The 25,029-nt window shown below is 50.6% G+C and overlaps 1 protein-coding gene across 1 annotated transcript; it reads left to right on the top strand.

Moving 5' to 3' along the window:
* Positions 1 to 989: 989 nt before the first annotated feature.
* Positions 990 to 24,694, top strand: LOC131668269 (pair-rule protein odd-paired). Its single transcript, XM_058942303.1, has 3 exons — positions 990 to 2,405; positions 21,003 to 21,172; positions 21,582 to 24,694. The coding sequence occupies exons 1-3, from the start codon at positions 1,370 to 1,372 to the stop codon at positions 22,020 to 22,022; spliced, it is 1,647 nt and encodes a 548-aa protein (XP_058798286.1). The 5' UTR covers positions 990 to 1,369; the 3' UTR covers positions 22,023 to 24,694.
* The last annotated feature ends 335 nt before the right edge of the window (positions 24,695 to 25,029 follow it).

The raw sequence follows: 25,029 nt of genomic DNA, 5'->3' as shown, positions 1-25,029 counted from the left end.
TAATGAAATTATTGAAAAGATTATTATTTCGAGAACTACATGCAGAGGTCTCTAGGTAACTGTACGCATGAGTAATGGTTTCGCTATAGTTACTGCTGCATAGACTACTCGGCTCCGCCATTTTTAAAAATTGTACAGTTGACAAATTTGCTCAGGTATTTAATCACATCTTTATCTACCCGTAAATTATAACGACTACACTCTGTGAGTCTTTGAATTTATCTTTCTATTGTTTATCATTTTCTATTATGTTAATTACTGATTGATAAATTTTAGAAAGGAGCAAAGTTATGTGAATGAAAAATCATACGAATGCGTAGTATTTGAAGAAGCAATTCTCCAATTGAACATTGATAACCGTTATGTATAATTATTAAATATTGTTTTCAAGAGAACCAACGGTTACCAAATTGTACAATTTATGCAAAAATATATCGAAATCTACATAGCTTGTAATCCCAAGCGCAATCATATAAAAATGTTAATGAATGTTCATTGAAGGAAGGAATGAGTGGAGATGAAAACCAAAATTGTTTGGAAGAATAGCGGTGAAACGAAGTATGGAGGTAAAAAATTGAAAAGAAACATAGCAGAAAAGGCGTGAAATAAAAGTCAGCAGGAGTGAACGAAAAGAAAGCGCGGCGGCGAGCGCGAGCAGACTGGTTGCGAAGAGGCGCCGCGGCGCGCACAGGTAGCCGCTGGAGCGCGAGTCACACGTGAGCGGCGGCGGCGTCGGCGGCGGCGACGGCGGCGGCGGCGACGGCGGCGGCGGCGCGGACGTGGGTGTCGGTTTAAGGATATTTGGTTCGAACCCATTGGTCGTCGGCCATCCCGCAGTGCTGCGGCACGAGCTCGGGCCAATGGTCGGCTGGTATCGGCAGGCTGGCTTTCAGGGGCGCCACTCGCCGAGTGGGGGTCCCGCCGAGTGGGCGTGTCGCGCGCTCTCCCTCTTTCGGCCGGCGACTTCGGAGCACCACTCAGTCCCGCTGTGAACGCAGCAAGGAGCGAACGCAGTTATACGGATTTCCGGCCCTTCCGCGCTCCTTCGATTCCCACTAGCTGGTCGCGTCACTTGGCTGACGCGCTTGATATTTTCGTCGAGCACCGAAGTTGACAGCCACCGACGGATCAAAGTGAAGGCGGACGAGCTGGGTTAGTGCACGCGCGTGTCAACATGAGCAGTGACTAGTGTGCGCACGATCGCAGCGACAGTCGCCACCGCCGAAGATACCGAGTGCTACCGTCTGCATCCGCGGCGAGCGTGTGTTTGTGAGACTCGAGCGCGGCAAGGGTGATGCGCCAGTGTAGAGTGCGCGCCACGAGCCGCGCGCGCCTCGAATAAGCAGAGCGAGCGACGAGAGGCGGCAACATGATGAACGGCTTTCTCGAGGGCGTGCCGTCGCACCAGCACCATTTGACCGCTCTGGGCATCAAGATGTCGCCGACGAGCCCCGAGCACGCGGGCGCCACCGCGATGACGGGCAACGAGGTACAGCCGCTGCAGCCCTCGCCGGCCGAGGCCCCGGCCCAGCAGCACCACCACCACCTGTACCCCCAGGCCGGCTACCCGACGGCGCACCATCCGCCCGCGCACCACATGGGCCACCACATGTCGCACGCCGGCTACGCGGCGCGCGACTTCTTGCTGCGCCGGGAGCACGAGTTCAACGTGGCGGCCAACCCGACGACTCCCGAGAGCGCGGGGCTCGGCCTCTTCACGCCCATCCACCACGACGCCAGCGGCGCGGGCATGCAGCAGTTCGCGCACCACCCGGCGCAGCACCCGCACTACCCGGGCCACTACCCGCAGGACAACCGGCTGGTGGCGCCGCCGCAGCCGCCGCCGCCGCCGCCGCCGCCGCCGGCCACGCACCACCAGTACCTGGCGGCGCCGCACATCGCTGCTGGCCTCCATCACCACCAGCAGCACGCGGCGGCGGTCGGTCACCCGGCCGCCGCCGCGCCCGCTCACCACGGCCACGGGGCCTTCCTCAGGTACATGAGCGGCGCGCGGCCCGGCAGCGTGGGCGCCGGGCCGCCGGGCGGCGGCGCCAACGCCGGCGCCAGCCACGGCCCCGATGGATTCCGGAAGATGTCGTGCCAGTGGGTGGATCACGAGGTCGGGCCCGGCGGCCAGCGCAAGATGTGCGGCAAGTTCTTCGAGTCGCTGCACGACATTGTCAATCACTTGACTGTCGATCACGTGGGCGGGCCCGAGTTCACTACGCACGCCTGCTACTGGCATAACTGTGGGCGGAAGGGCCGCGCCTTCAAGGCCAAGTACAAACTCGTGAACCACATTCGCGTGCACACGGGTGAGAAGCCCTTCCCCTGTCCCTGGACGGGTTGCGGCAAGGTTTTTGCAAGGTCAGAAAATCTCAAGATCCACAAACGGACTCACACAGGTTAGTTTCTTTCCTTTGCCTCGTGTCGGATCGGCTCTGCTTGACCTGTGCCGGCCTGTGCCGCGCCAGTGACGAGACCTTCGCCGACTTGTCTCCTGTGGACTTGCGTCCCTCGATACCCGTCGTCTACCGACGATTGATTCGTCTCGCTATGGCCGCTAAACAATGCACGGGACGTCACGAGGAGGCGTGCCGTGCAATTCGTGACCATTTGCGAAATCGCAGCTGGGGCAGCTTGTAAATCATGCGATCATTTGCCAGGCGGTTAAAGGGGAGAAAAATGGGAAAAGGCGAGTGCGGCAAACTTACATCCGAGCGAGTTTGCTTGAAGCGTGCCGTGGCGAGGGATGATTTTTAAGGAGCGCTTCACGATCGTCACGATCGCGCTCGCGCGCCGCAGCGGCAGGACTGTGGCGCGATTTGTACAAAGGGCCCGCGCTTGCATCCCGAGGAATTTGTATATCTTCGCGTGCTTTATGGCCGATGTTTTTCACCGAGCGAGCATCCCGCCGTACGTGTACATGTGAGTGTTCGCGCGTGTATCCCTCGCGAGTCGTGAGCTCGTGGCTTTTTAATCTGCATCTCCATCGCCGATCGCGTATGTGTATCGCCGCGCGAGAGGCTCCGGACGGCCGCACGGGGATGCACGAATTATCGTCCGGTGACGTTACCAGAGCACCTATCTCGCGTACGCGTAGCTCTCTTTCTCTCCTTTTTCCACTGTCCCGAGAATCAGATGAATGTTGTCGTATAATGCAACCGAACCTCTCCGTTTTGTAGCGTTTCACTGCTCATTTTTTTCCTTCTTTCGCGACTTCTTTATCGTACTTCTACTGGACATGTTGGATCTTACGGAACGAAGATAATAGCAGAAAAGTACGGCGGCAGCCGGCGGAAAGGTGGCACGCCATTCCGTAACGGTAAACATTGTGAACAGTTGTGCAATTTTTACTGTGACAGCCCGATAGCGGTTATCGGAAGTCCAAAATTATTGCTAACCGGTCGTCGCGTCGCACGTTTGCGCTCGCTCTTACGATTACTTTTCTGGAATTTTCACCCGTGTAGTCTGGCACTTGCTCGTATGACAAGACATCTCAATAAGCAGATGAAAATATCCCCGTCAAATCAGCTTAAACTTTACTGTAACAAAAGTAGTACATTACGATAGAAGCCCTGTAAAGTAAAGTAGATTCTTGTCGTACGGTGGGCGTGCGTAAAGTAGTGCAGCACGATTTTATTAAACACGCAAATTATTGTGCACAGTAATTTGGTATTAGAATCTATTATTAGTTATGTTACTGTGCGGAATAATTTGCGCGCTTAACAAAGCCGTGCGCACTCGTACTGCGTCCACACGTCGAGCCCCTATCGTACTGTATTTTTTCACAGGACGCGTGCAGTGTTCGATTTTCAGCGTACGCTTCTGGTAGCGCATGAACGAAAATCACACTGTCGAAATAGTACATTACGATACAAGTGCGGGAAAGTAAATCTTGTTTCGCGTGGCGTTTACGCCCGAACATGTGCCGTACCCTATTTTTTGATACGCCGTGTAGAATATACGATTTTTCAACGCGCGTTTCCTGCCGATCGCGCGGGAAAGACGCATTTTGCTTATACGGAGTATCAAAAATAATCTTCTTCCAAGTTTCAGTGTAGAGAAAGTTCAGCGTCGTCTGGACTGGGGTGGTCGTCCGGTCAATCCAATGAAAAGCGGAAGGGACAAGAGGAGTACTTTACCTTCGGTGTGGGCTGGGCATCGCTGGACTGAAAACACTTACTTCTCACACTTGAAACTGATTTAGACAGAAAGATTTAGATGTTGCGAAATGAGAACCATGCCCTCGGGGAGCAACCCACAACTGGTGTGAGCTGGCCTGACAACTTAACCAAGATTTCGGTCTCTCTCTCTCTCTCTCACTCGCCCCTCCCTTTCTCTCTCCCTCTTAGCTCCTAGGCAGTGCAAACAACAAGTAGATAGCGCGTCTTCTTCGGATAGAACACCTTCATTTGAATACTTTGCGGAAGCCTCTCAATATCGTTCATTGATTGCTTCCTCCGCGAGCGAGCTTGCAGTGCGTAGGCGTCGTCGCAGCACGGACAATCGCATTTATTCGGAGCTCGAGCAACGTTAAACAGGCTCGAGGAGTTTCCCCGGAACGGCACGAACAAATAAATCACGGGCTAGATTTGCCTCGGCTCGCGCCCGGTATCGCCAAACAGCGAGCGCGCGCTCCTCGAGGCAATCGAGCAAGGTAAACAAATGATCAGTCGCCGGCTCCATTGTTACTCCAGAAATGCGCGCGCTCTTCGTTTACGACTAATGCGCCAGAAATCAATCTGTGTATACAAGACCCAATCATTTGTCGACTGCCGCCGCAGGGCAATAAGGCTTCGCTGTCCGCTGATTGTTTGGCCGCTCATTGATTAGTGCGTACGTGCGTGCGCGCCTGTAAAAACAGAAGCGCCGCGCCGCGAGAATTAGCTGCACGAACGAGCCAATTGACTATCTAATTTCGCGTCGAGACCAGAAACGAAGGGCTTCCATCGGGCTTCCATCGGACTTCCAGCGGACTTCCTTCGGGCCGCCGACTGCTCTCGTTGTTTTGTTTCTCCTTTTTCCGCGTCCCCTGACCGGCGTCTCATCGTCTCGTCGTACCGGCGGCACCTTCGAAATACGTGCGTTACGTATGATCGTGAACCGTGGAACAAAACGCTCTCGCGGGCTATAATCGCTTCTGACAAATCTATCAAAGCTGAGCGCCAGTCGCCTTGGCGACCGATGCAGATTAAAAAACAACCCCCAGCGTACATTCGCTGGCTAATCCGCAGATGCGAGCTGTGCCGTTGGTCATTAGAGTACGGCCTGTGCGAACAATCGATAGATGCAGCGAGCTAGAGGCGCTCTCCGATGCTTCGCAGCCGAAAAAACGGCTATAAGTGACGCGCACGTGCGCACGCGATTGGTGCTACAGCGACAATAGGATTCCCCTCTAGAACCCATCGTCATTGGCTGAGCGCTCGCACAGAATAGAATGAAAGCGAGATACAAGCTAGGGCATGCGCCCGATGCTCGCCTACGGATTTTTCGGCACGAATATGGCCACTGCAAGCTACTTTGCATAGGCGAATCGCGCGAGCGCGCGCACTGTAATTGCAAACCGGTTTTTCTTGTAGACCTTGTACGGGAAGATGCTTGCTCTCCGCGAAACGAAATACACTGAAATACACAAAAAAAAACCTGTCGGCACGACAAATGCCGTGTTTTTATGTAAACGCCATACGCGTATAAACAGAAGAAAAAGCCGTCCATTGCTCGCATGAAATATTTGGTCAACACTGTCGGGGATATATTCGAATTGCCTGCTATCAACTAACTTGTCATCGTTGGATAAGAAAATTGTCTTTATCCGTTTGGCAATTAGTGGACTGTTTTCCCTTCGACGCATGCATTTTTTTCTCTAACTTATATTACGAACCACAATCTTATTATTAAATAATAAGGGTCAACCAATAGTTTTAGTAGTATACCCATACATCATGGTTCATAATATTATTATAGTAATCATTGTAAACGAGCATCATAACTTTTGTACTAAGAAATGTAGCATGTTTATAAGGTATGTACAGTCGATATTTTGCTTTCTTTGACAATGTATATAATATGACTAGACCATTTCAGATTACAATCGCTTATCACACTAAGGTACTTGTATCTCAACTTATCATTAATCTTATTATTCTCATCAAGCACGTATTTTCCTATATTTTGCATGCATTTTTTATATGTATATTATGTATTTCTCATTTCCATATTTAATATCGCATCTATTTCTTATTGCATGATATAATTGCATGACTTTCCATTTCTTTCTTCAAGTATCTCTTGAGATCTTATTTTATGATTAAGCATTAACTTTTTCCGAGGTTATATGATTTCTCATGCACCGAATAACCAAATCTGTTATTATATTTAAATCTATCAATAGTACTTTATGTGAATTCATGTTTCTAGTAATTCACTTTTGTTGTGGAAGTTCAATAACAAAGGGTAATGGTTCGTGTACACACAAGCAAGTAAGTTTTGATGTAGAGATTATTGTAGACCAAAGTGAAATGTAATGTATTTGTATAGATGGTGTTGATTAAAATTTATGGATGTAGAAAGCGAAAAAGGAAGTCAATTAGCTCAGACAAGAAAAATAAACTTGTCATAACTAGCCAATGTTAAAGATGATTTTTGCCGTTGAAAAACAATCCAATTACTAAACGATATTACGCTCGTTAAGGTCAATTAACAGTTGGTCGGCGTGCCATAAAACGTGAAATAGATTATTAACCATCGCATAAATAATTAGCCAACGACAACGAGAGGTATGAAAAGGTACGGTTAACAGCGTCGAGCGAGCGTTCGGCAAAAGTAGAGTTTTTAATGAATTGATAAGGCGACGATGATGATTTCCATTCATCGAACGAATAAAGCGAGGAATTTACGGGCGCATCGTAGCTGTTCTTTGAAAATCATCGTTTTAAAACATGACAAACCCCACATTAAGATAAGCATCTTTACAACAAGTTCGGCCGGCATATAAACGGGCATAAAACACATGTTTCCGTGACAATAAAACTTTATCACCGAGCCGAGCGCGCGCGGGCAGGTTTCGCGGCAGCATTCGCTGAAGCTGATAGAAACCGAAAAGCGTGCAATAATCCAAGCGGCGCGCAAAAAAGAGAAGCGAGCCCCTAGCATATGCAAAAAAAGGAAAGAGGCGAAACTCGTGGCGCCGCCGCTCGGATCATCGAAAGAATTCGCGTCTTCTTTTCTCGGCACAATTAAGAAATTACCAGGCTATATATCGCCAGGTTTTATATGTCGCGGTCCCGCCGGCCCCGTTCGCATAAATATTGACACACGCACACGTACAGCCAAAGCGCGCCTGGAATCTCGACCTCGGAGGTCGACGATTATAGCCGACCGCCCGACACGTGTCAAGTGTCTCGAATGCCTTTCGTCCCGTTGCTCGTGACAGTCGCCAAACGCTGACCCGCGGTACACCTCTGCTCCTTTGACTTCTGCTTTCCGGACGAAGCGGCGGCGCGCATTCGGCGTCGCGGGTGTACCCGATTTCATTTGGCTTTCATCTGTGCGCCGCCGCGGCCCGGCCCCGCGCTCCTCCGACCGACTCGCTGGCGGTAAAACACTCGGCGCTCGCACGCCCACGGAGCGCGCGACCCCGTTCGGCCCCAACCCCCTGCTCCGCACCCTCGACATAATAAAACAAGCCCTTCGCGCAGACTCTCGCTTAATACTTTCTGCCGCTCGCTAGCGCGCGCATTGTTTTTTTTCCACTTTGCCGTCCCCCTGCCCCGCTTCGCTGCCTCGACGCGCTTCCATTCTTATCGGCCACCACTCGACGCATCGAGTGCGTAAACTTGGCACTGCGGCGGCGCGATTGCCGCTTTCCGAAACACGAGACCATGCTCTCCAGAGAGAAAACACAGACGGCTCGTGTCGCGCACAAAGGTGCGAGGGAGCAAGTCAATATTTCATTAGGTACTCTTTCGCTGTCGCGCTCCATCTGTAATACTGCCGCCTGCGAGAGAGCAGTAAATATTCGTATAATTGCATTGTTTTCCCCAGTGTCTCAACTCTTCGCTGCGTCCTTTCACCTCCTTTAATCAACTGGATAATTTCACAGCAAATTCGACGTTTTCTAATTTAATAACACGCTGAGACTTTTATTAAAACACGCGCTGCTGCCTTCTGCTCATTCCTATAGCGCATGCGTATGCCTTATTTATTTACTGCCGGGGCAGTATTTATACGCGTCGTATTTTTCTAAATTTTCATCCAATTGCAAAAAGAATTCGCATTGAACGGACAGATGGGCTGTCTATAAAATCAACCGGCTCTTCTGTATTCGGCTAAATGAGTAGGCATTGAAATCTCGCTAACATCTGCATCTTTGTCGACATACCACAACAGAACTTTAATTTGCTTATTTCATTGGCTACAATATCTTAACGATTTACTTGTTGATTGAGTTTTCTTAGAAAGCCTAAAATTTCATCACAGGCAAGTAGATATATTTAATATTTATTTAAATATTAGTCAATGTATCTTATTATCCAATTGTTCACCTCTGGCAAGGATAGCCAAATTCGTTTATAACTATGCGCTATTTAATTTTCGTTAATAAATGATAAATTATCTCCAACTCACAGTAATTTCACATAAAATCATTATGTTGAAGTGAGACAGTAAAACTAGCTGTTATATATATTTACAAAACTTGCAAACGACTTTATTTTTACTTTTGGTTATCCTGAAAAACTCAACAAAAACTAACAAAATCTTGATAGTATAGCAAAATTTCGATGGTTTGTGAAAGTTACGTTACCTTGTTGTTTGTTTTGTCTACAGTCGATCGAGAATTGAGTCGTCCCAACCAAATCATAATGCATTATATATACACAACGGAATATACCAAACTTGAGAAGAAGAAAATTATCTGTAAGAAATTACAGAAAAAAGTACATACATTATCAAACTAAAAGGGTAAAGTACAACTATCTTGTATGTTTGGCGAAATTATACATTTGGATACTAGTACAAGAAAGTAATTTCAGCCTCGTGCGGACGCTTATACCCGAAGAAAAGGAAGTTAAGAAGGCCACACGAGAATGAAATCACTTTCTTGCGCATGTGTCTAACTTTATTTGTCGTTGCGACGTGCGTGAAACGAGATTTGAGGCATCAACTCGAATCTCTACTCGGTCTCTACGGAGTCTCGAAAAACCTTCGATTCGCGCTTTCCATACGTTATTTTGAAAAATGCCGTACCTAACGTGTTCGGCAAAGAGTGTGCTTTGCGCATGTACCGCGTGCTTTTCCACCCTCGCGTCACTCTGGCGTGAACCTCACACGAGACAACAATCTACTTTCCCGCTTTACTTGGCTAATGTACTACTTCTCCGTATGCGAGCCGGAAAGAGCCGGAAACAAACGCCGAAGGTGGGATTTGGAAATATACTATTCTCAAACGTGTTACGTAGATAATAGATGTGATATTTTTGGAAAATAACGCATGTAAGCTGATATTGACGTGCAGAACAAACGTTTGCAAGTTGTTTTACAAGCTTTGCAACATTACTAGGAAAATACATACAGTGTTTTGGCAGTTCAATTGTTAATAAACAACTACTCGCCTGCGCCTCACGACCGCGAGCCCTGATGTGTTCGTGGCGTGCATACCATTCAAAGTGTTAGCGAACGTTATTTCGCGTCTTGGAATTGAAACTGCATTTGTCTGTGTTTGAAGAAAGTTGGATAGCGCGGAAGTAACGGGAGTGAATAAAGTGCGGTTATAATTTTTGTCGACGCGCTCAATCGATAAGTCAGCCCTTCCGACGGATCGATTATCGCGGCGATGAATCGCACGCTCGTTTGGTCGGATCTCAATCGATAGTGCGGAATAGAAAAAAAGCCGCCGAATGGACGAGCACAATCGTGGATGATATATAAATATAAAGAGGCGAGGAGTACAGGAGCTGGCAGCAGGGTAATAACAGCGGGAGCAGTAGCTGGTTCGGGAGGCAGATAATAACCATCGAACTAAATCACGAAAAGTTTTGGGCTGCGGAATATAGGGCGCTCAGAGGTTATTATTATACGGTAGCCGCACGCAGCAGCCCTTCGCGTCAGACGATCCTCTTCTTTTCGCTTTCTCCGCCTCCTCGGGACGTACTCCATTCTCGCTACGTTCGCTTCCTCGATATATAGCTAGTAGGTATGTGCCGCTAGAGCCAAATGCGAGTGCGAGGATCATCGCTGGCGCTGGCGCGAGCAAAATATCGAATGTCCCACGGGGGTAAGGCTACACTTTTGCCCGCTTAAATGCCAACGATATCCAGGCAGCCGCAGCGGCAAATGCGGCAAATGCGGCGAATGCGGCGAATACGGCAAATTAGCTCTCGGTTTTCGCCAGTAGCCAGCCACCCTTTTACCGCTCTCCTCAGTTGCAACGGAGCAGGCACCCTACCCTCTCGTCAAGCCGTGACGGGCGCAACTCATGAAAAGCCAATTTGAGTATAAATAGAGCGGCAACGGTATAAGGTGTCTCGCCGAGGAATTTATCGCTCGTGTTTTCAGCCCTTTCGCCGTTTTGCTAAGCGAGAGCGGCTCCATCGAAAATTCATTAATCTCGGCGTCGCCTTGCTTGCCCAACGGGGATTGTCTCACTGTCGAGGCGCGATAAATTATTTTTCTGGCGACGCGCGTGCCGATTGGCAGTGCGCGAAACACGAGCGGGGCGAGCGGGGCGCGCAGGGCGCGCGAGGACGTAAATTTCGCCGGCGAGAAGCAGCGGCGCAGCGAGAATAAAGACAGTGGAACAATATAAGGCAGACGACGGCAAAGGAGCCTCGTAATAATCGAGACTGGAGGCAGGAACAAACAAAGAACGACAATGGTTCGGTGGAGGCGCATGTGCGTGCAGAGCGCAGGCAGAAAAGGAGAACGATGAAGAGGACGATACGAAGATAGGGATACGCGCGTAGGAGGGGGAGGTCCTCGCCGGGAAAAATATGGCTAAAGCCCAGCAAAAATCTTTTTCCCACACTTGGCGCGGTTGGCGCGGTTGGCGCGGTTGGCGCGAGCCGGTTATGTCTCTCGGCACTGGCTACGCACACAGACACATGCATGCGCAGCGCACGGGTGGGAGAGAGAAGAGCAGCCAAGTTGGGCGAAAAAGCAGCACACCACCGACTGCCAGAGCGAGAGGATGATGAAAAAAAGGGAAAAAAGAAGAAGCGGGAGAGACGCGGATACACGTACGGGAGAAAACAAAACGGAATTGCGGACTGGCTCGTGGATGATTTAGGGGGCGAGGGGTCGTGGGTCGAGAGAGCGAGGCCTCTGTGGAATGCGCGCCGGCCTCGCGGCGGCCCGTACGGCGCCCGGCTCTAGTCGACTCATCGGCTCTGATAACGAAGAGGCCATTTGCATAGTGCACGCGCGGCCCGCGGCTCGCGCGCACCGACGTCGTTACCTCGCTGCCTCGCCTGCCCCCGACGCGCGGCGATTTCGTGGAAGCGTTACGTATTGGCGGGCCCATTGTCGTCGCAGAAGCCGGCGCTTACGTAAGCCACCTACTGCCGCGAGGAGAAAGCTCCGTTGCCAGACGACGATTTCGGAGAGTTGCACGCTCGCCGGCCCGCGGTACGAAACGTTGCCGAACAGCGGCAGTCGACTGATCAAAGGCCCGTGCAGCTGACGGAGAGGAGAAAAAAACGCGCGAGAGGCACGGGTAGAGGCCCGATTAAAACGACTCTTCATCCGTATAATTTAAATCGCTGCTAAACTAAAGCAGCTGTCAGTCGTTGCCGCGTCGCCGCGTCGCCGCGTCGCCGCGGACAGAAGGACGGAGGACCAGCGAGAAAGTCGCGCGGGCCCGAGCGGCCCGGTGGAAATTCGCGGAGCGGCATGGGAAAAGGCGAGGTCCGAAGGTCGACGGACCCGAGAGCGACCGACTCCGACTGCGGCGGCGTCGACGCTACCCTATACACGTCAAAATCAATGCGGACGCCGTTGGGCGAGAGAGCGAGCGGAGAAAAAAAGAGAGCCGCGCGTATATTGTAATTTCATTTGGCGTAACCCGATATCTCGGTGGCTCCGCTTCATTCCACGAAAGGGATTTTTCGTCTTTTTTTCATCTTGCGCTATTCCGCCTAGACGCCGCAACCGACCCCGCTACCCCGCTAACGATTCGCTCGCGCGTGAGACAGAGCCGACGAGTAGGCGTTCGTTAACGAGCCACGAGCAAAACAACGTGGCGCTAAAGCGCGGTTGCGCAATCGCTCTCTCGCGCTCGAACTCAAACGAGCTTGGGAAAACGAACGGAAGACAAGGAAAAGCCCGTTGTATTTACGAAGACGCCTCGTGCCTCCGATGCCTTCGATGCGCACGGGGCCGCATTCTCCGAACGCAGAAGGGACACCGCGCGCGAGAGAGAGAGGACGCGTGAATTATGCTTCATGCGAGATGTCAAATTGCTCGCCATATCGTAAAATATACAACTCCGCGCGCTGTGGGAAACATTATGTTCCTCCGTCTCCTCTTCTTCGTCTCTCTCCACCGTTCGCCTCTCCCCCGCACGGCCCGGCGCTATCTGTCTTTCTTGCTCGCTCGTCCCGCGCGGCGTGCGCGCGTGCGTACGACTTACGCGTCGTTGCGGAGCCGTGAGCGATCCACCTTGAATTTGCTCGGACGAAAATTTGAAAAAAAAGATGGAGCGCAAACGAAAACAAAAGACTGGCTTGCGTCGATCGCGAGCGGCTTGTCCACGCGCTAGCATCTCGTGCCAGGTCGAGAGATGATTAATAACCGCGCTATCGGAGCTCGAGCGAAGGGCAGCTGGGGGATTCCCAAGACAATGGCTCGCTGAAAAGTGAAGTCGAGGCCAGGCGCGGCTCTACCGCGCTACGGTCTAGGCTAGCGAGCCGCTAATTAATACGTCCTGCGGTCGCTTGCCTGCCGCGGCAGAGCATTATCTAACGAGGCAGAGAGACAAGAAGAAAGGGAGCCAAGTGCCGCCTGCGTGGGAGCTGCGGAGAAGGAGGGACGAGGCCGCTTTAGCAATCTTCGCGCCACGCCCTGTGTCCTGAGCACTAGAGAGGCGCAATCCTAGTCCTTTATCCCCCTTCGTTAACGAGCCGCGACCGAGAACCAGCCCAAAACAACGGGCCACACGCGTGCCCGGCCGAGAGCAGAGCCAATCGGTGGATGAGTTGCAGCCGAGAGGTTAACGAAACGCCACAAAAAGAAAGACGTAAAGCTCGTACACGGCCGAGAAAAAAAATCGTCAAATCATCGACAGTCAATAAAACACGGCCAATCGATCTCCCTCTCTCTCTCTCTCTCTCTCTCTCTCTCTCTCTCTCTCTCTCTCTCTTCCTGGCCCGTTCGCTTCTCTCTGGCGTATTTAATGATCGAACCCCGAGCCTGTAACCAAATTAACCGAGACCAAAGTGCATTTAACGGGTTTTCGCCCTCATCGCATTGTTTCAGGAATGCGCGCGCACACGACTCGCTCGCGCTTGGCATTCCAATTGCTTTTTGTTTCTTCTCGCTTGAGAAAGAATTTTCCTTTGTCCCAAGGCCGAAAGTACGTACCTGCGTCCCGGGCTGATTTGATTTTGGCTGACAAATTTTGGCGCCAAATTTTATCAACAAAGCTATTGTTGCATTTCACTTGAATCCACAGCACCACATTCGCGGATATCCGAGTTTAGGAGCTAATATCCTAAAATACCGTTCGCGAGACAAGCCGTGCGAGTTGCTACAGCCAGAGCGTAAATCACTGCGCGTCGTCGCAAGCTTTCCGAAGCTTCCTTGGCTCGCGCGAGTGAGAGGAGGATCGAAAGTTGGTGCAAAAAGAAGTGCATTAGCTGGTGCTGGTGCTGCTGCGAAAAGCGCTAGTGTCGAGAGGAAGAGCTTACCAAGAGTTATGCCCTTCGGATTTGGCTTATGCAAGCGAGATGACAGTTCTTTTCCTCCCTTGCTGCTTCTGCTTCTTCTGGTTGTTCGCCTAGCTTATACTTACGATCGACCAGAGCCAGATTTTTCAGATTTTTATACCGACCGGTCGGCGGCATTCCGCACATGACGATGATTTAAAGCGCTCGAACGACCAGCGGATGAGACTCCGCTACTGCGCCCGCGGCGGAACAAGTTTTGCCGTCTGCGCGCAATCGGCGAACGCAGGCGCAAGGATTACCCGCTAGCTGTTGCTGCAATGTTGTGACAAGCGGGAGGCTCTCGGCGCGACTGCCACGTAAATTGTTATTTTCATGGGCGCGGGTCGAAGTAGACTCGGCATGGAAAGTGGGAAAAAAATCAATAGGCGCGCACTTAGCGGTGAATCGAGGAGCGTGCGAGAGCGGAACCACAAAGCATAGGAAGAGCACTCAAGAGAGGCGGGCGCTCAGGAAAGAAGGAGAAAAAAGTACCGACACCGAAAAGTGCCGACAATGGGCGCGCCTAGCGCTTAACAAGCGGGATCGCGCGCTTTACCTACACACTGGAGATTTAACGTGGTGCGGCGTTTAGATGCTCACAATGGGCTTCTCGTCTCTGGTCGGCGTGCAAAAGTTGGAGATTTCTCGAGCCCTCGAGTTTTTGTGCCGGGAGAGAGCCGGAAAAATAGCCGTAGCTAATAATGCACTCGCGCGCGCCTCAATGGTTCTTGGCTCGGTGGTCGAGAGCGAGCGAGCGAGCGAGACGCGAGACAGCCAGCCAGCCAGCCAGCCAGCCAGACAGACAGAGCGCGACTCCACCCAGGGATTATAGACCAGATGAAACTCGATCTCCGATGCTCGATACAAACACCATTTACGCGCGGGCTCTCACGACGACCGCACCGCTTCGGCCGAGCTCGACCGATCGCGGCGACCGAGCTCGATGCTCACTCGGAGATTGCGCGCGGACAGTGAGCCTCGCGTCGGTCGCCTTGACTCCCGATTCGGCACGAGAAAAGGAGAAAGAAAAAGAGAAGGAAAAAGAGAAGGAAAAGGAGGGAGGCGAACGGAAGAGCCGGGTATAATGGGTGGCAAGCAAGCCCGCCGAGAGATATTCAATTACGGCAGATCCGCAGCGCCAGATAGCGCCGAGACCCGTGACAACTGTATATAGGCGCTCTATACAGGGGAGTAGGTGTCCGAAAACAAACAGCACCGATCCTTTCCATTTTCGGTCGCTCGGCGTTTATCGTCGTTCGTCGCTCGTCGTTCGCGCGCGTTTATCGACGACCGAGCACTGCGCGAAAAGCCGAACCGACCGAAGCGCCGCTCGCGATTGCGCAAGAGCTGCGGGCGTCGCCGCTTCGGGATTCCTCACCCGATTCCCCGAATGCCAGTGAGCGCCAAAGAGAAAGACGAAGAAGAAGGTCGAGGCAAAGGTCTCCGGGGGCCTTCGGCAACGAGAGCGAGAGAGGTAACTCTAGCCGCATAGCCGGACACGCGAGGCGCCCCACGACAGCAGGCAGTTTCGTCGAGAATCTGCGGCTCGCATCTGCGGACGCGTGGTCGCGCTCCGGGCCGCAGATAAGCGCAGTGACAGAAGCCGAGAGGTGAAAAGGGGACGCGCGGAACACGTGTAAACGCGTGCCGCCGCCGCCGCCGCCGCCGCCGCAGCGCCCGAGTGGGAGAGCTGCTACCTTAATGTTATCCAGGTCGTGTGCCGACGGTAGCCCAACGACTCGGATAACAGGCCCAGTTTGGTACGCGCCGCGCGGCTACCGGGACGCCCGCCGCCGAAATTTACGCCCCAGATGACGTCTCGCGATTTTTCGGAACTGCCCCGCGCTCCTTATCAGATTGCACTTGCGCGCGATTCTTCAGCTCGCAGGCATTTTATCGCCGCGCCATCGCTCTCGCCTGCGATTTTACTTTTCTGCGAAGCGCCTAACTGGGCCGACGCTGCGAGCTGCTGCTCACGACTGAACGTCACCGCGAATTCGCCGGGCTATTCCAATCTCACCAGCACCCTATAATTGAGATTACTGCACGTAACGAGACAGGCTCTCGTAAATCTTCTTGAAAGCCCTGCTTCGTTTACATCTGCCCGTTGCCGATAGTTGCCAATCAATTTTCTCTCACGGCTTTTCTCATCCCCGTCGCTGAGGAGCTAGCACGGCAAACTATCACTTGGCGGCATAAAACAGCGCGGATGGCCATCAATGAAATCCAGGCGCATAAATCATCGACACGAACGATCCGCAAGGATTGAGCCGACGAAAATAAAAAATCAAAAGAAGAAAAAAGAAACGGAGAGAGAGGGCGAGAACCGAAAACAGTGAGCTCTCGAGGATTAATCTGTGATAAATCTTTTAATGTCTCGCTAAGCCGAGAGTCAGAGCTGCGAGAGGAAAAATAGTAATAATCAGGTCGCGCAAAGCTCCCCGTGGCCTGCGTACGTAAGACTGGCTACGGCTGGTGTCGCTGTCTGCCTGTGTACAAACACTCGAATTACCTCGGGAAAAGAAACATCTGTCCGCGGAGCTCTCTCTCTCTCTCTCTCTCTCTCTCTCTGGCTCAGCTCCCTTTTCAGACGCAGCATGGCGGAATGATCGCGCAGCTAGTTACGCTACTGTCGGCTTTGCGTTTGCGGTTCCTTATTCTCTTACATTTTCAATCTTAGCCGCGATGATTCGTCTAATGCGTGCTATAATACTTGTGTGCACACATGCATCGGCAACACGAACGCGGACTTTTTGTGTGGAGCAAGTGTTTGTGTACACTAGACGCGCGCGCCCAATGTTTATCCATGACCGTAGTCTCTCTCTCTCTCTCTTGAGAGAGTCGTTATTGCGTTTCAGCGCGATCTATTTTTGAAATACTTCAGCGCTCCGTAAGTAGCTAAAACTTCTGTTGCTCCAAATTTTCAACGCCAAGTGTCGAAGCATAAAGAGAGAGAGAGACACGGCGCTCCGAACTCGTTCGGAATGCAGGCAAGCAAAAGGGAAAATAAAAAAAAGGGGGCAGTGAGTATAAAATCCGAGGCAGTGAAGATATTATCCGATGACCAAACGATCGCGCGCACATCTTTGATTTATAGGAAGTAATAGTAAAGAGTACAATTTTCGGAAAGTCCATAATATCCATCGTGCGCGTTTCGAAAAAGGTCGCCCGATCGTTAAGTTTTATAACCGTTTCTAGGAGGCGACAGCCGCGTCCGTTTCTCTCCTCGGTCTACCTCTTTTCCCCACCTTTTTTTTGTTTTTTTTTTTTGTTTTTTTGTTTTTTTTTTCACTGGGAGAAATCAGAGTGATTCCGGTGTGCAAGCAGCAGATTGCACTTTTGTTTAAGCAGAGTGTCGAAAAAAGGTTTTGCTCAGGTATGCAGGACGCGTGCTCTGCAGACACAACTAATCGATCAATCGATCTACAAACATATCGGAGCTCGCTATCTAAATCCAATATCTCTGAGCATCCTAATCTGGCCAGCAGTCGTATAGTCGATCCTTATCGAGCCACGCAATCTTCAATTTTTTCCGGTTTGCCTTGTAAAACTTGCCTCTGGAAATAAACTTAGAGAATACAAAGAAAGGATAATAATCTCGTAGCGAGATTTAAAGTGAGAGTTTGATTTGAGTTTGAGAATAGAAGGAAAGAGCAAAGCGATGGCGAAATGCATTGGAATTAAATGCGTAAGGTATGAGAAGCAAATTATCCAGTCGAGGACACTCGAAAAGGGGCCGAAGGCGACGCAGTTATTGGGGCGTCGCCTCCTCCTCCCGCAACGCTACGCTCTCTCATTGTCGCCTGTCGGAGCCGCGTAAACTAGCTGATCTCACAAGGTGCGTGTGTGCGGAGTGGAGGGGTCTGTGGCCGAGGTTGGCAACAATGTGTCGGTGGTGCGCAGCGTCGGCAACTCGAGGTGTCTTTCGCTTCTCCATCCCCGTCAACACAATGGATGCGAAAAATCATCCATTATCCTTGGCTGCAGCGCTCCGAAACGAGCGGGACAATGGCGTACGCCCATATATCACTTGGGCCGAGGGCTTTTTCCGAAAAGCGCGCGCGAGCGAGTGGTGGGGCGAAGGTGTGCGGCAGCTACCGGGAACAGGCCAAAATAACCATTTTCCAACTAGATCCTCGTTTGGCCCGCAGTGTATGTCGGCCGATGCGTTTGTGATGCGTGCATGGCTATTATGCGCGACTTTCGAAAAACCCACCCCTCCGTTTATTGCATCCCTTTTTACTCGGCCATTCATCGCTCGGCCCCTCTCTGTCCTCTGCGGGGCTCGCTAGCTCCTGCTCCGGACCAACTGAAAGAGAAAAACTTCACTTTTCACGAGGCTTTATTAGCTGCTCTTGACTCGCGCGCGCGCGCACGCGCAATGCAGCGTCTCGAACGGCGCTGGCCTCGGCTCGCCGCTCTGAGACAATTCGCGCGCGCGCTGCATTGTTGGCTCCTGCGGGCAGGAAGCATAACAGCCGCAGATGTTTTTTTCTTCTTCTAGCTGCCTTCGCCTTCTTTGTAGCTCCAAATTTGTTTTCCGCGTAAGTCCTCGTTCGGAATTCTCCGAGCTGCTGCCAAAGGTCCGAATGACAAGTCTTTACACGAGCGAACTTGGTCCACCGAGGAGCACATGGAGGAAGTGCTCGTAAATCGCCTTGGCGTTAATTTCCCATGCGATTTTCGCGCGAGAGGCAGAAAAGCGGATGCAGCGTGCTTGTTCGCTTGCCAAGCTAGCAGCAGCAGCAGCAGCAGCAGCAACAGCAGCAGCAGCAGCAAGTGCTCTCTCTCTCTCTCTCTCTCTCTCTCTCTCTCTCTCTCTCTCTCTCTCTCTCTCTCTCTCTCTCTCTCTCTCTCTCGGCTGAGTCTGATACATCAGTTGATTATTTCTTGGTACTTTCCACTAACGATTACAAAGCTGCATATACACTGTTATCGCTCTCGATCGTGAATCGCGCAACGAACTTACAGCAGGCAGAGAGCCGAGCTATCTCTCTCTCGCTCTCGCACACAAGAGGCAATCTCGTAAGACTTTGCTTGCAGCGAAAACGACTTCTCTCCCTCGCTCGCTTGCTCGCTGGCTCGCTGGCTCGTCCGTGCTTCATAACAATATCTCTTCGTATTGTACCTTTTTGGGTCTCTTTTAGCTTATGCACACATACTTTCGAGAGAAGAGCGTGCACGTCACTCGGACGAGAGCAAGAGAGCGAAAAAAGGAGGATCGCAGAGCACAAATAGATGTAGAGCTGTGCGGCTCGTAGCGTGCATCCGAGGATCATCTCCTGTGCGCGCTCTCTCCCTCTGCCAACTAAAACGATTATAATAACTACTTTATCCCGCGTGAATCTGGCCTATTGTGCTGGCTATTCTCAAAGTCATAACACGATATCTGTAGGGTGTCACGAGGGACTGACTCGGCACATACACAGGCGCGGACCAACCCGACCGAGCCAGCTACACAACGGAGCAGCGCGCCGATCATCGTCATCCTCTCAATTTTTATCCGCGCACGCGCAGCCCTGCACCCAAGTACGGAGGAGTCGGCAGACGTGTGGGGGCCCAGCCAGCCATAGGCAATATTTCACGCGCATATTGTTGCCATCTGCACCGATAGAAAGGAGAAAGTGCTTTTATTTATTTGCGCCCGGCCAAGGAGCTACCGACCGCTACGATGCTCTCTCCGTCTGGCCTGCCGGCGACAGATTCCCGAAGGTTATTAATCGTTCGCTCTCTCCACTTTTCGGATCGAGCTTCTTTTTCTCGCTCGCTCGTGGCGCGACTCCGACCGAGATCCGTGCCACGCGTGCTCTTTCTCCGGTCCATTGTGTCCCGTCCATCGGCCAGCCTCTGCGAGCTCGATTTATCAGCCTCCGCCGTCGATCCTCTCGCGCTCGGCCTAATCGCCGAGCCGTTGCCCGGGCGTCTCTCTCTCGTATCTTTGTCATCGCCGGCCAGCTGCTCCGCTCCATTTCCATAAACGCCGCTGCACGCCTTCCGCGCTGCAAAGCGCCCGATATCAGAGACGCTTAGCCATTGCGCACCCAAGGCAGATCGTTTGAGCAAAGAGAAAAGATGGGCCGACGCGCGCGACCCAGTCGGATGAGCGTTAAGACTCAATGGCTCGTGAAGAGCGTTTCATAAATATGAATCGGCGGCACTTGGCCGCCGCAAGCCACGCCGACTCGCATATAAACCGTGTCAGGGCGATAAGTCGTGCTCGCGCGCACGCAACCAGCCGCCTTATCGCGCTTTTCGCGCGTGACGCGAATGCCGAAAGTCCTTCTCGATTAATTGCCCGCTGCTCGAATCGCTCGGCATCTTCGGACGCACTGCGGCTGCTACTCCGCTGCTGGTCCAAATGAGAATTAGCGGTATTCTCGGCGAGCCATAACTCTCGTCGGAGAGAGCGAGAGAGCGGCCATTTCCTCGGCGATAAAAAAAATTCGCCAAGTTTGCGCTTCCGTTTTTTCGCGCCTCCGCCGCCGCCGCTCTTTTTCCTCGAGACTGCGGAAGGAGGGGCACGGGGCGGGGGAGGTGCGCGGAAAAAGATGGAGAAACTGTAGGAGCGCCAAGTCAAGAATCGCCTTGAGGGGTCGTGCCACTGAAATATATGCGGGCTGCTTCCGCTCGAAATAAATAAAGTCACGCCGGGCCGATCTCACTCTTATTCTCGCGCGCCCCCGACAAAGAGTCGCGCGTTACGTGCTGGGGCAGACTGCACGCTCAAAGCGTACTTGATTCACTTTCAAACCGCAAAACTCCTTGTCGCGCTTGCGCTTGCTCGATAAGAGCAAGTGGCGCGACAATGTCACTGATCGACGGCGTCCGTTGCGACTCCCGACGAAAAGACCGATAATCATTCAGGTGAATTTGTAGATTTGGTAGCGACGTCAAGAGGAAGCAGACAATATCGCCAGGTGATTGAGTTTACTCGAGGTCGTGGTCAAGGGGTAAGAGATGTATCGCCGAGGATTCAATCGACCTAAGCGATGGCAGCGCCGAGGCGCGAGGAAAAGGCGAGCTAGGCAACTAACTAATCGGTTGATCGGCTAATCAGGTGAAACGTTTCTGTGATTTCAGGTGAGAAACCGTTCAAGTGCGAATATCCAACCTGCGATAGGCGGTTCGCCAACAGTAGTGATCGCAAGAAGCACAGCCACGTCCACACATCGGACAAGCCATACAACTGCCGGATCCCAGGCTGCGACAAGTCCTACACCCACCCGAGCTCGTTGCGCAAACACATGAAGGTAACGTAAGCGGCCGATCCGCGCGCGCGCGGCCAACAAAACAACAAAACAACCGGACAAATGAACTCGATACCCGCGATAAACGACCTCGGAATCGCGATGAGCAATCGGACGGCAATAGCGTCGAAATTTGGCGGAGCGCTGCGCCGTGCTACCGCTTACTCCTTTTTCATCGGAGACGCCCGTGAGTTATTGCCGAGCGAGCGGCTCAGCTCTCGCGTCCGCCTTGCTGCTCCCTCGTTCGTGTTTTATAAGTGAGTTATTGCGATGCGGCACGGCTGGCTCCGCGAACCGATTATTAATTTGATTGTTCGGCGGGTCCGCGCGGTCGGTTTTTGCGCGAGCGCCGCGCCGCGCGCGGACGCAGATCGGACCGCCGATTGAACCTCGGCCCTCTCGATGCTTGCAGGTGCACGGAGTGACGTTGGGTGACGGCAAGCTCGGCGGCGGCGGCGGCGCCGGCGGCTACGAGAGCGAGGGCGAAGAGAGCACGAGCAGCGGCGGCAGCCTGTCGGTGACTGGGCACAACGACTCGCCGCAGCCGTCGCAGACCGCGCAGCCAGTGCCAACTGCCAGCAACAGCCTTGCCGGCTCCCACGCCGGGCACGGCGGCCACGAGGGCGGCGTCGGCGTCCCTGGCGGCCCGGGTGTCCCGCCCGGCCCGCCCGGCCAGCTCCAGCACCCGTCGCCCCTGGCACCAGGCCACCACATAGCTGACACCTGGTACACGGTCTGCCAACCGACGGCGATGGCGCCTCAGCACAGTCCGCTGCCCCACGGCGCGCCACCCCCGCATCACCTTGGTCACCACTTCAACACGTTGATGCACCATCAGGCTACGGCCTACTAGACACGCACGAGAGGGCTTGGCGAGTATTCGCCTCTCTCGTGCCTGCCTACGTCACCAAAGCTCAATCAAAGATCTCCAACTGATTGCAGGGGCGGCTCTGACAGCTCTGACGCTTCGGGGTCCGAGCTCCATAGCTCACCGCTTCTCCGGTTCGCCTATTATCCCCAGTTGCCGTTCGACAGTTCGCCTTAGTATTTTACCGATCATCGCGACAAGCTACTATCGTGTGCTGTAATTGTATATATATATACGTGTCTTAGAATGTCTTACTCTATATATCACTGGGACTCAAAGTGTCAATACTCCCGTCTAGCTTTAACGTTTTTTAGGCGATACTTGCGTGCACTACAGTCGGAAAGCCTCTTGCCATAACAGGATCATCCTCTTCGGCCCATTTTTTTCTCCAGAGAATTTTCCCCCGGCAACGAAACTACCAAGCAAAGCGATTGATTTGCGAGTCACATCGCTTTGAATGAAATCTGCTTGTAGCAACATCCGTTGCTATGGCACCGACTTATTTGCTAAACAATCACGATTGTTTCATTATACAATATTAAGATACACGCGGGACGTAATCATTTCATCGAAGGCGTTATAAAGTGAAGAATTTTATAGCGAAAATGAGAATTCTCTCGGGACAAGAGGAAACCTTCTTGTAATAAGATTACTTGGAGTAGAAGAGTTTCCTCGTGGGCTGCCGCTTTTTAAAGAGAATGCCCTTGTGGCAAGAGGAGGCCTCTCGAGTCGAGAGGGCTTGTTTCTGAGCGTAGGGATGTAATTTTTGAGACTCTCGACCGAGAATCCCGACATTTTGAGCAGACCGTAGCGACCTTGCCTCGTGCACTGGACTAGGGCAACCGTGTCTGGAGGAGGCAACCGCGATCGCGTTTTGTTTTCGTCGTTCCTAAATACAGTCTAACTAATATGTAGTTTTAATAACAAATTCATGCAGTTCGAGAATGGAAAATAACGATTCCGCATGAATACATACAAAACACGCACGTGCCTCGTCGACATTATTTTACACCTTCAAAGTCTTTCGCTCTACATAAATGATGAGTTGTAAATGTGATTAAACTTTAGTCGATTAACTCGCACTATACATCCGTACTGCGAAATGCTTTAATTTATTTTAAATCTACTGTAAAGCTGTCGATACTGTATATATCAAAACTCAAATTGTACATTAACTGAAAATTTTATCCAAAGAAATTCAATATTTCTTTATGAGTTCTTTTATTGACAAATTTATTATCTTATCTCGAGTTAGCTCTGTTGCTTTAAATGTATAATCTTCTTACAACTGATCAATTCAATCTCTTCTTTGTGATTTTATGTTAAACTATTAACGTTCAATTTAGATAAATAAAGTTCAGTCGTGTACATTAATAAAGGAGCTTCATTCATTTTTAATAATTTTCATCATTGAAACTGCTAAATTATTTTGGCAGACACAATTTTAATCAAATTTCAAGTTTATGATTTGTATCAAAAATTCGTATAAAAATAATCGAAATCTAATTAAAGCTCAGTTATAACAATTTCCGTATTATTTCTATATCTGAAAAATTATTCATAAGCGAAAATATTTTTCGACACTCCGTGCGGAAAGTGCGTTTTTCCCGCACGCTCGGCAAAATACATGCGTTGAAAATCGGACTTTCCTCTCGTCGTATCGGAAAATACGGTACGGCACATGTTCGGGAAAGAGTTTCTCGTCTCGTGTACCATTCCACCCTCGCTTCGCTCGGGTGTAAACGCTACGCGAGACTAGAATCTACTTTCCCGCACTTGTATCGCAATGTACTATAATAGACTAAGACTAAGATGTTATAATTGGAATGATGGTGATTTTATCGCAATCTGTTGTTTGGTCATAGCCACGGAAAAACAAATTCCAAAAATATAATAAACGGTGTCGTAAACGTTATAATGACTATTGTTGACACTATATATATTATGCAAAAAAATGAAAACATGAACATTAGCTTCAAAAATTGAAGGGTTCAAAACGCGTACTGAATTAAATGGACGAAATTGTCGGGAAAAAAATAGATAATAAAATAGCCGCACTGTAGCATCACGTTTGTGATTTTCTTTAAAACGGTGTGACGGCTTAAAAAAAGTAACAATGGAAAAACGTGTTTGCACGCCTTCCCTTATATTTCTCGAGTTTGTTTAGCGATGTCTCAAAAACCAAACGAATAATAGCTCTTAAATTCTGCGCCGACACGTATTAGATACGAAATTTCAAAGTTTTAATAAAACGGCATGGATTTTGATTCATGATAAAACTTTTAGAGTACTGGCAAATGACAAATGCGATGAGTATTTTCGAAATAAATTGTTAATACTGCAACAAAATATATGATTACATAAGTTTAGATAAGTGAGTACGGGCCCTTGCGGTTGAGAGAGAAAGTAAGAATGTACCTAGATTTTAAAAGCCTTTTTTGAATAAGAGCGATCTGTGTTCGGTGTAAGATATATCACGTATTGTGTATATTGCGACTTTATTTGAATGTGTGATAATATCTTGTAAATATATACTATATAGCGAAGAGAAAGCATATGCACGCATATAATTCGACCTTATATATATATATAATGTATATATACATATATATGTGTGTGTGTGTATGTGTGTGTATGCATGTATATACATGTATAACGGGCTACAATTTAGTTATAATAACTAAACTTTTTGTTCAAGTCGAGAGTCCCAAAGTGTCCGTCGAACGCACATCTCGTCGCTGCCTTAGAATGTATTTTAAATGCAGAATGCAAATAAAAAGGCTGATTATGTTGTTCAAAAACGAAAGAAATATGCTCATAAGTATTCATTGAATGTCAAAAGCCAGCATCGACTCGAATAAAGATTTTATCAAAAGTATAATTATAGTTTTGTCTTTTCTTATACACATGCGCACACAAGGTCTGAGGTCTGATAAAATCCCAATTCGAAACACGAGAAACAGAGAATAACGCCGAGGACTTGTTTAGGACC

This window comes from Phymastichus coffea, unplaced genomic scaffold, assembly GCF_024137745.1.
Source record: "Phymastichus coffea isolate CEN01 unplaced genomic scaffold, Cenicafe_Pcof_1.1 PCOF00076, whole genome shotgun sequence".
Classification (NCBI taxonomy): domain Eukaryota; kingdom Metazoa; phylum Arthropoda; class Insecta; order Hymenoptera; family Eulophidae; genus Phymastichus; species Phymastichus coffea.
Note: the sequence above shows the minus strand (reverse complement) of the source record. Positions and strands in the feature narration are given on the sequence as shown.

Bases quoted from the DNA above. Each gene is read 5' to 3' on its own strand.
- LOC131668269 (XM_058942303.1), top strand. From the start codon at position 1,370: ATGATGAACGGCTTTCTCGAGGGCGTGCCGTCGCACCAGCACCATTTG. The intron at 2,406-21,002 runs GTTAGTTTCTTT...CTGTGATTTCAG, and splicing joins CCACAAACGGACTCACACAG to GTGAGAAACCGTTCAAGTGC. The intron at 21,173-21,581 runs GTAACGTAAGCG...CGATGCTTGCAG, and splicing joins CGTTGCGCAAACACATGAAG to GTGCACGGAGTGACGTTGGG.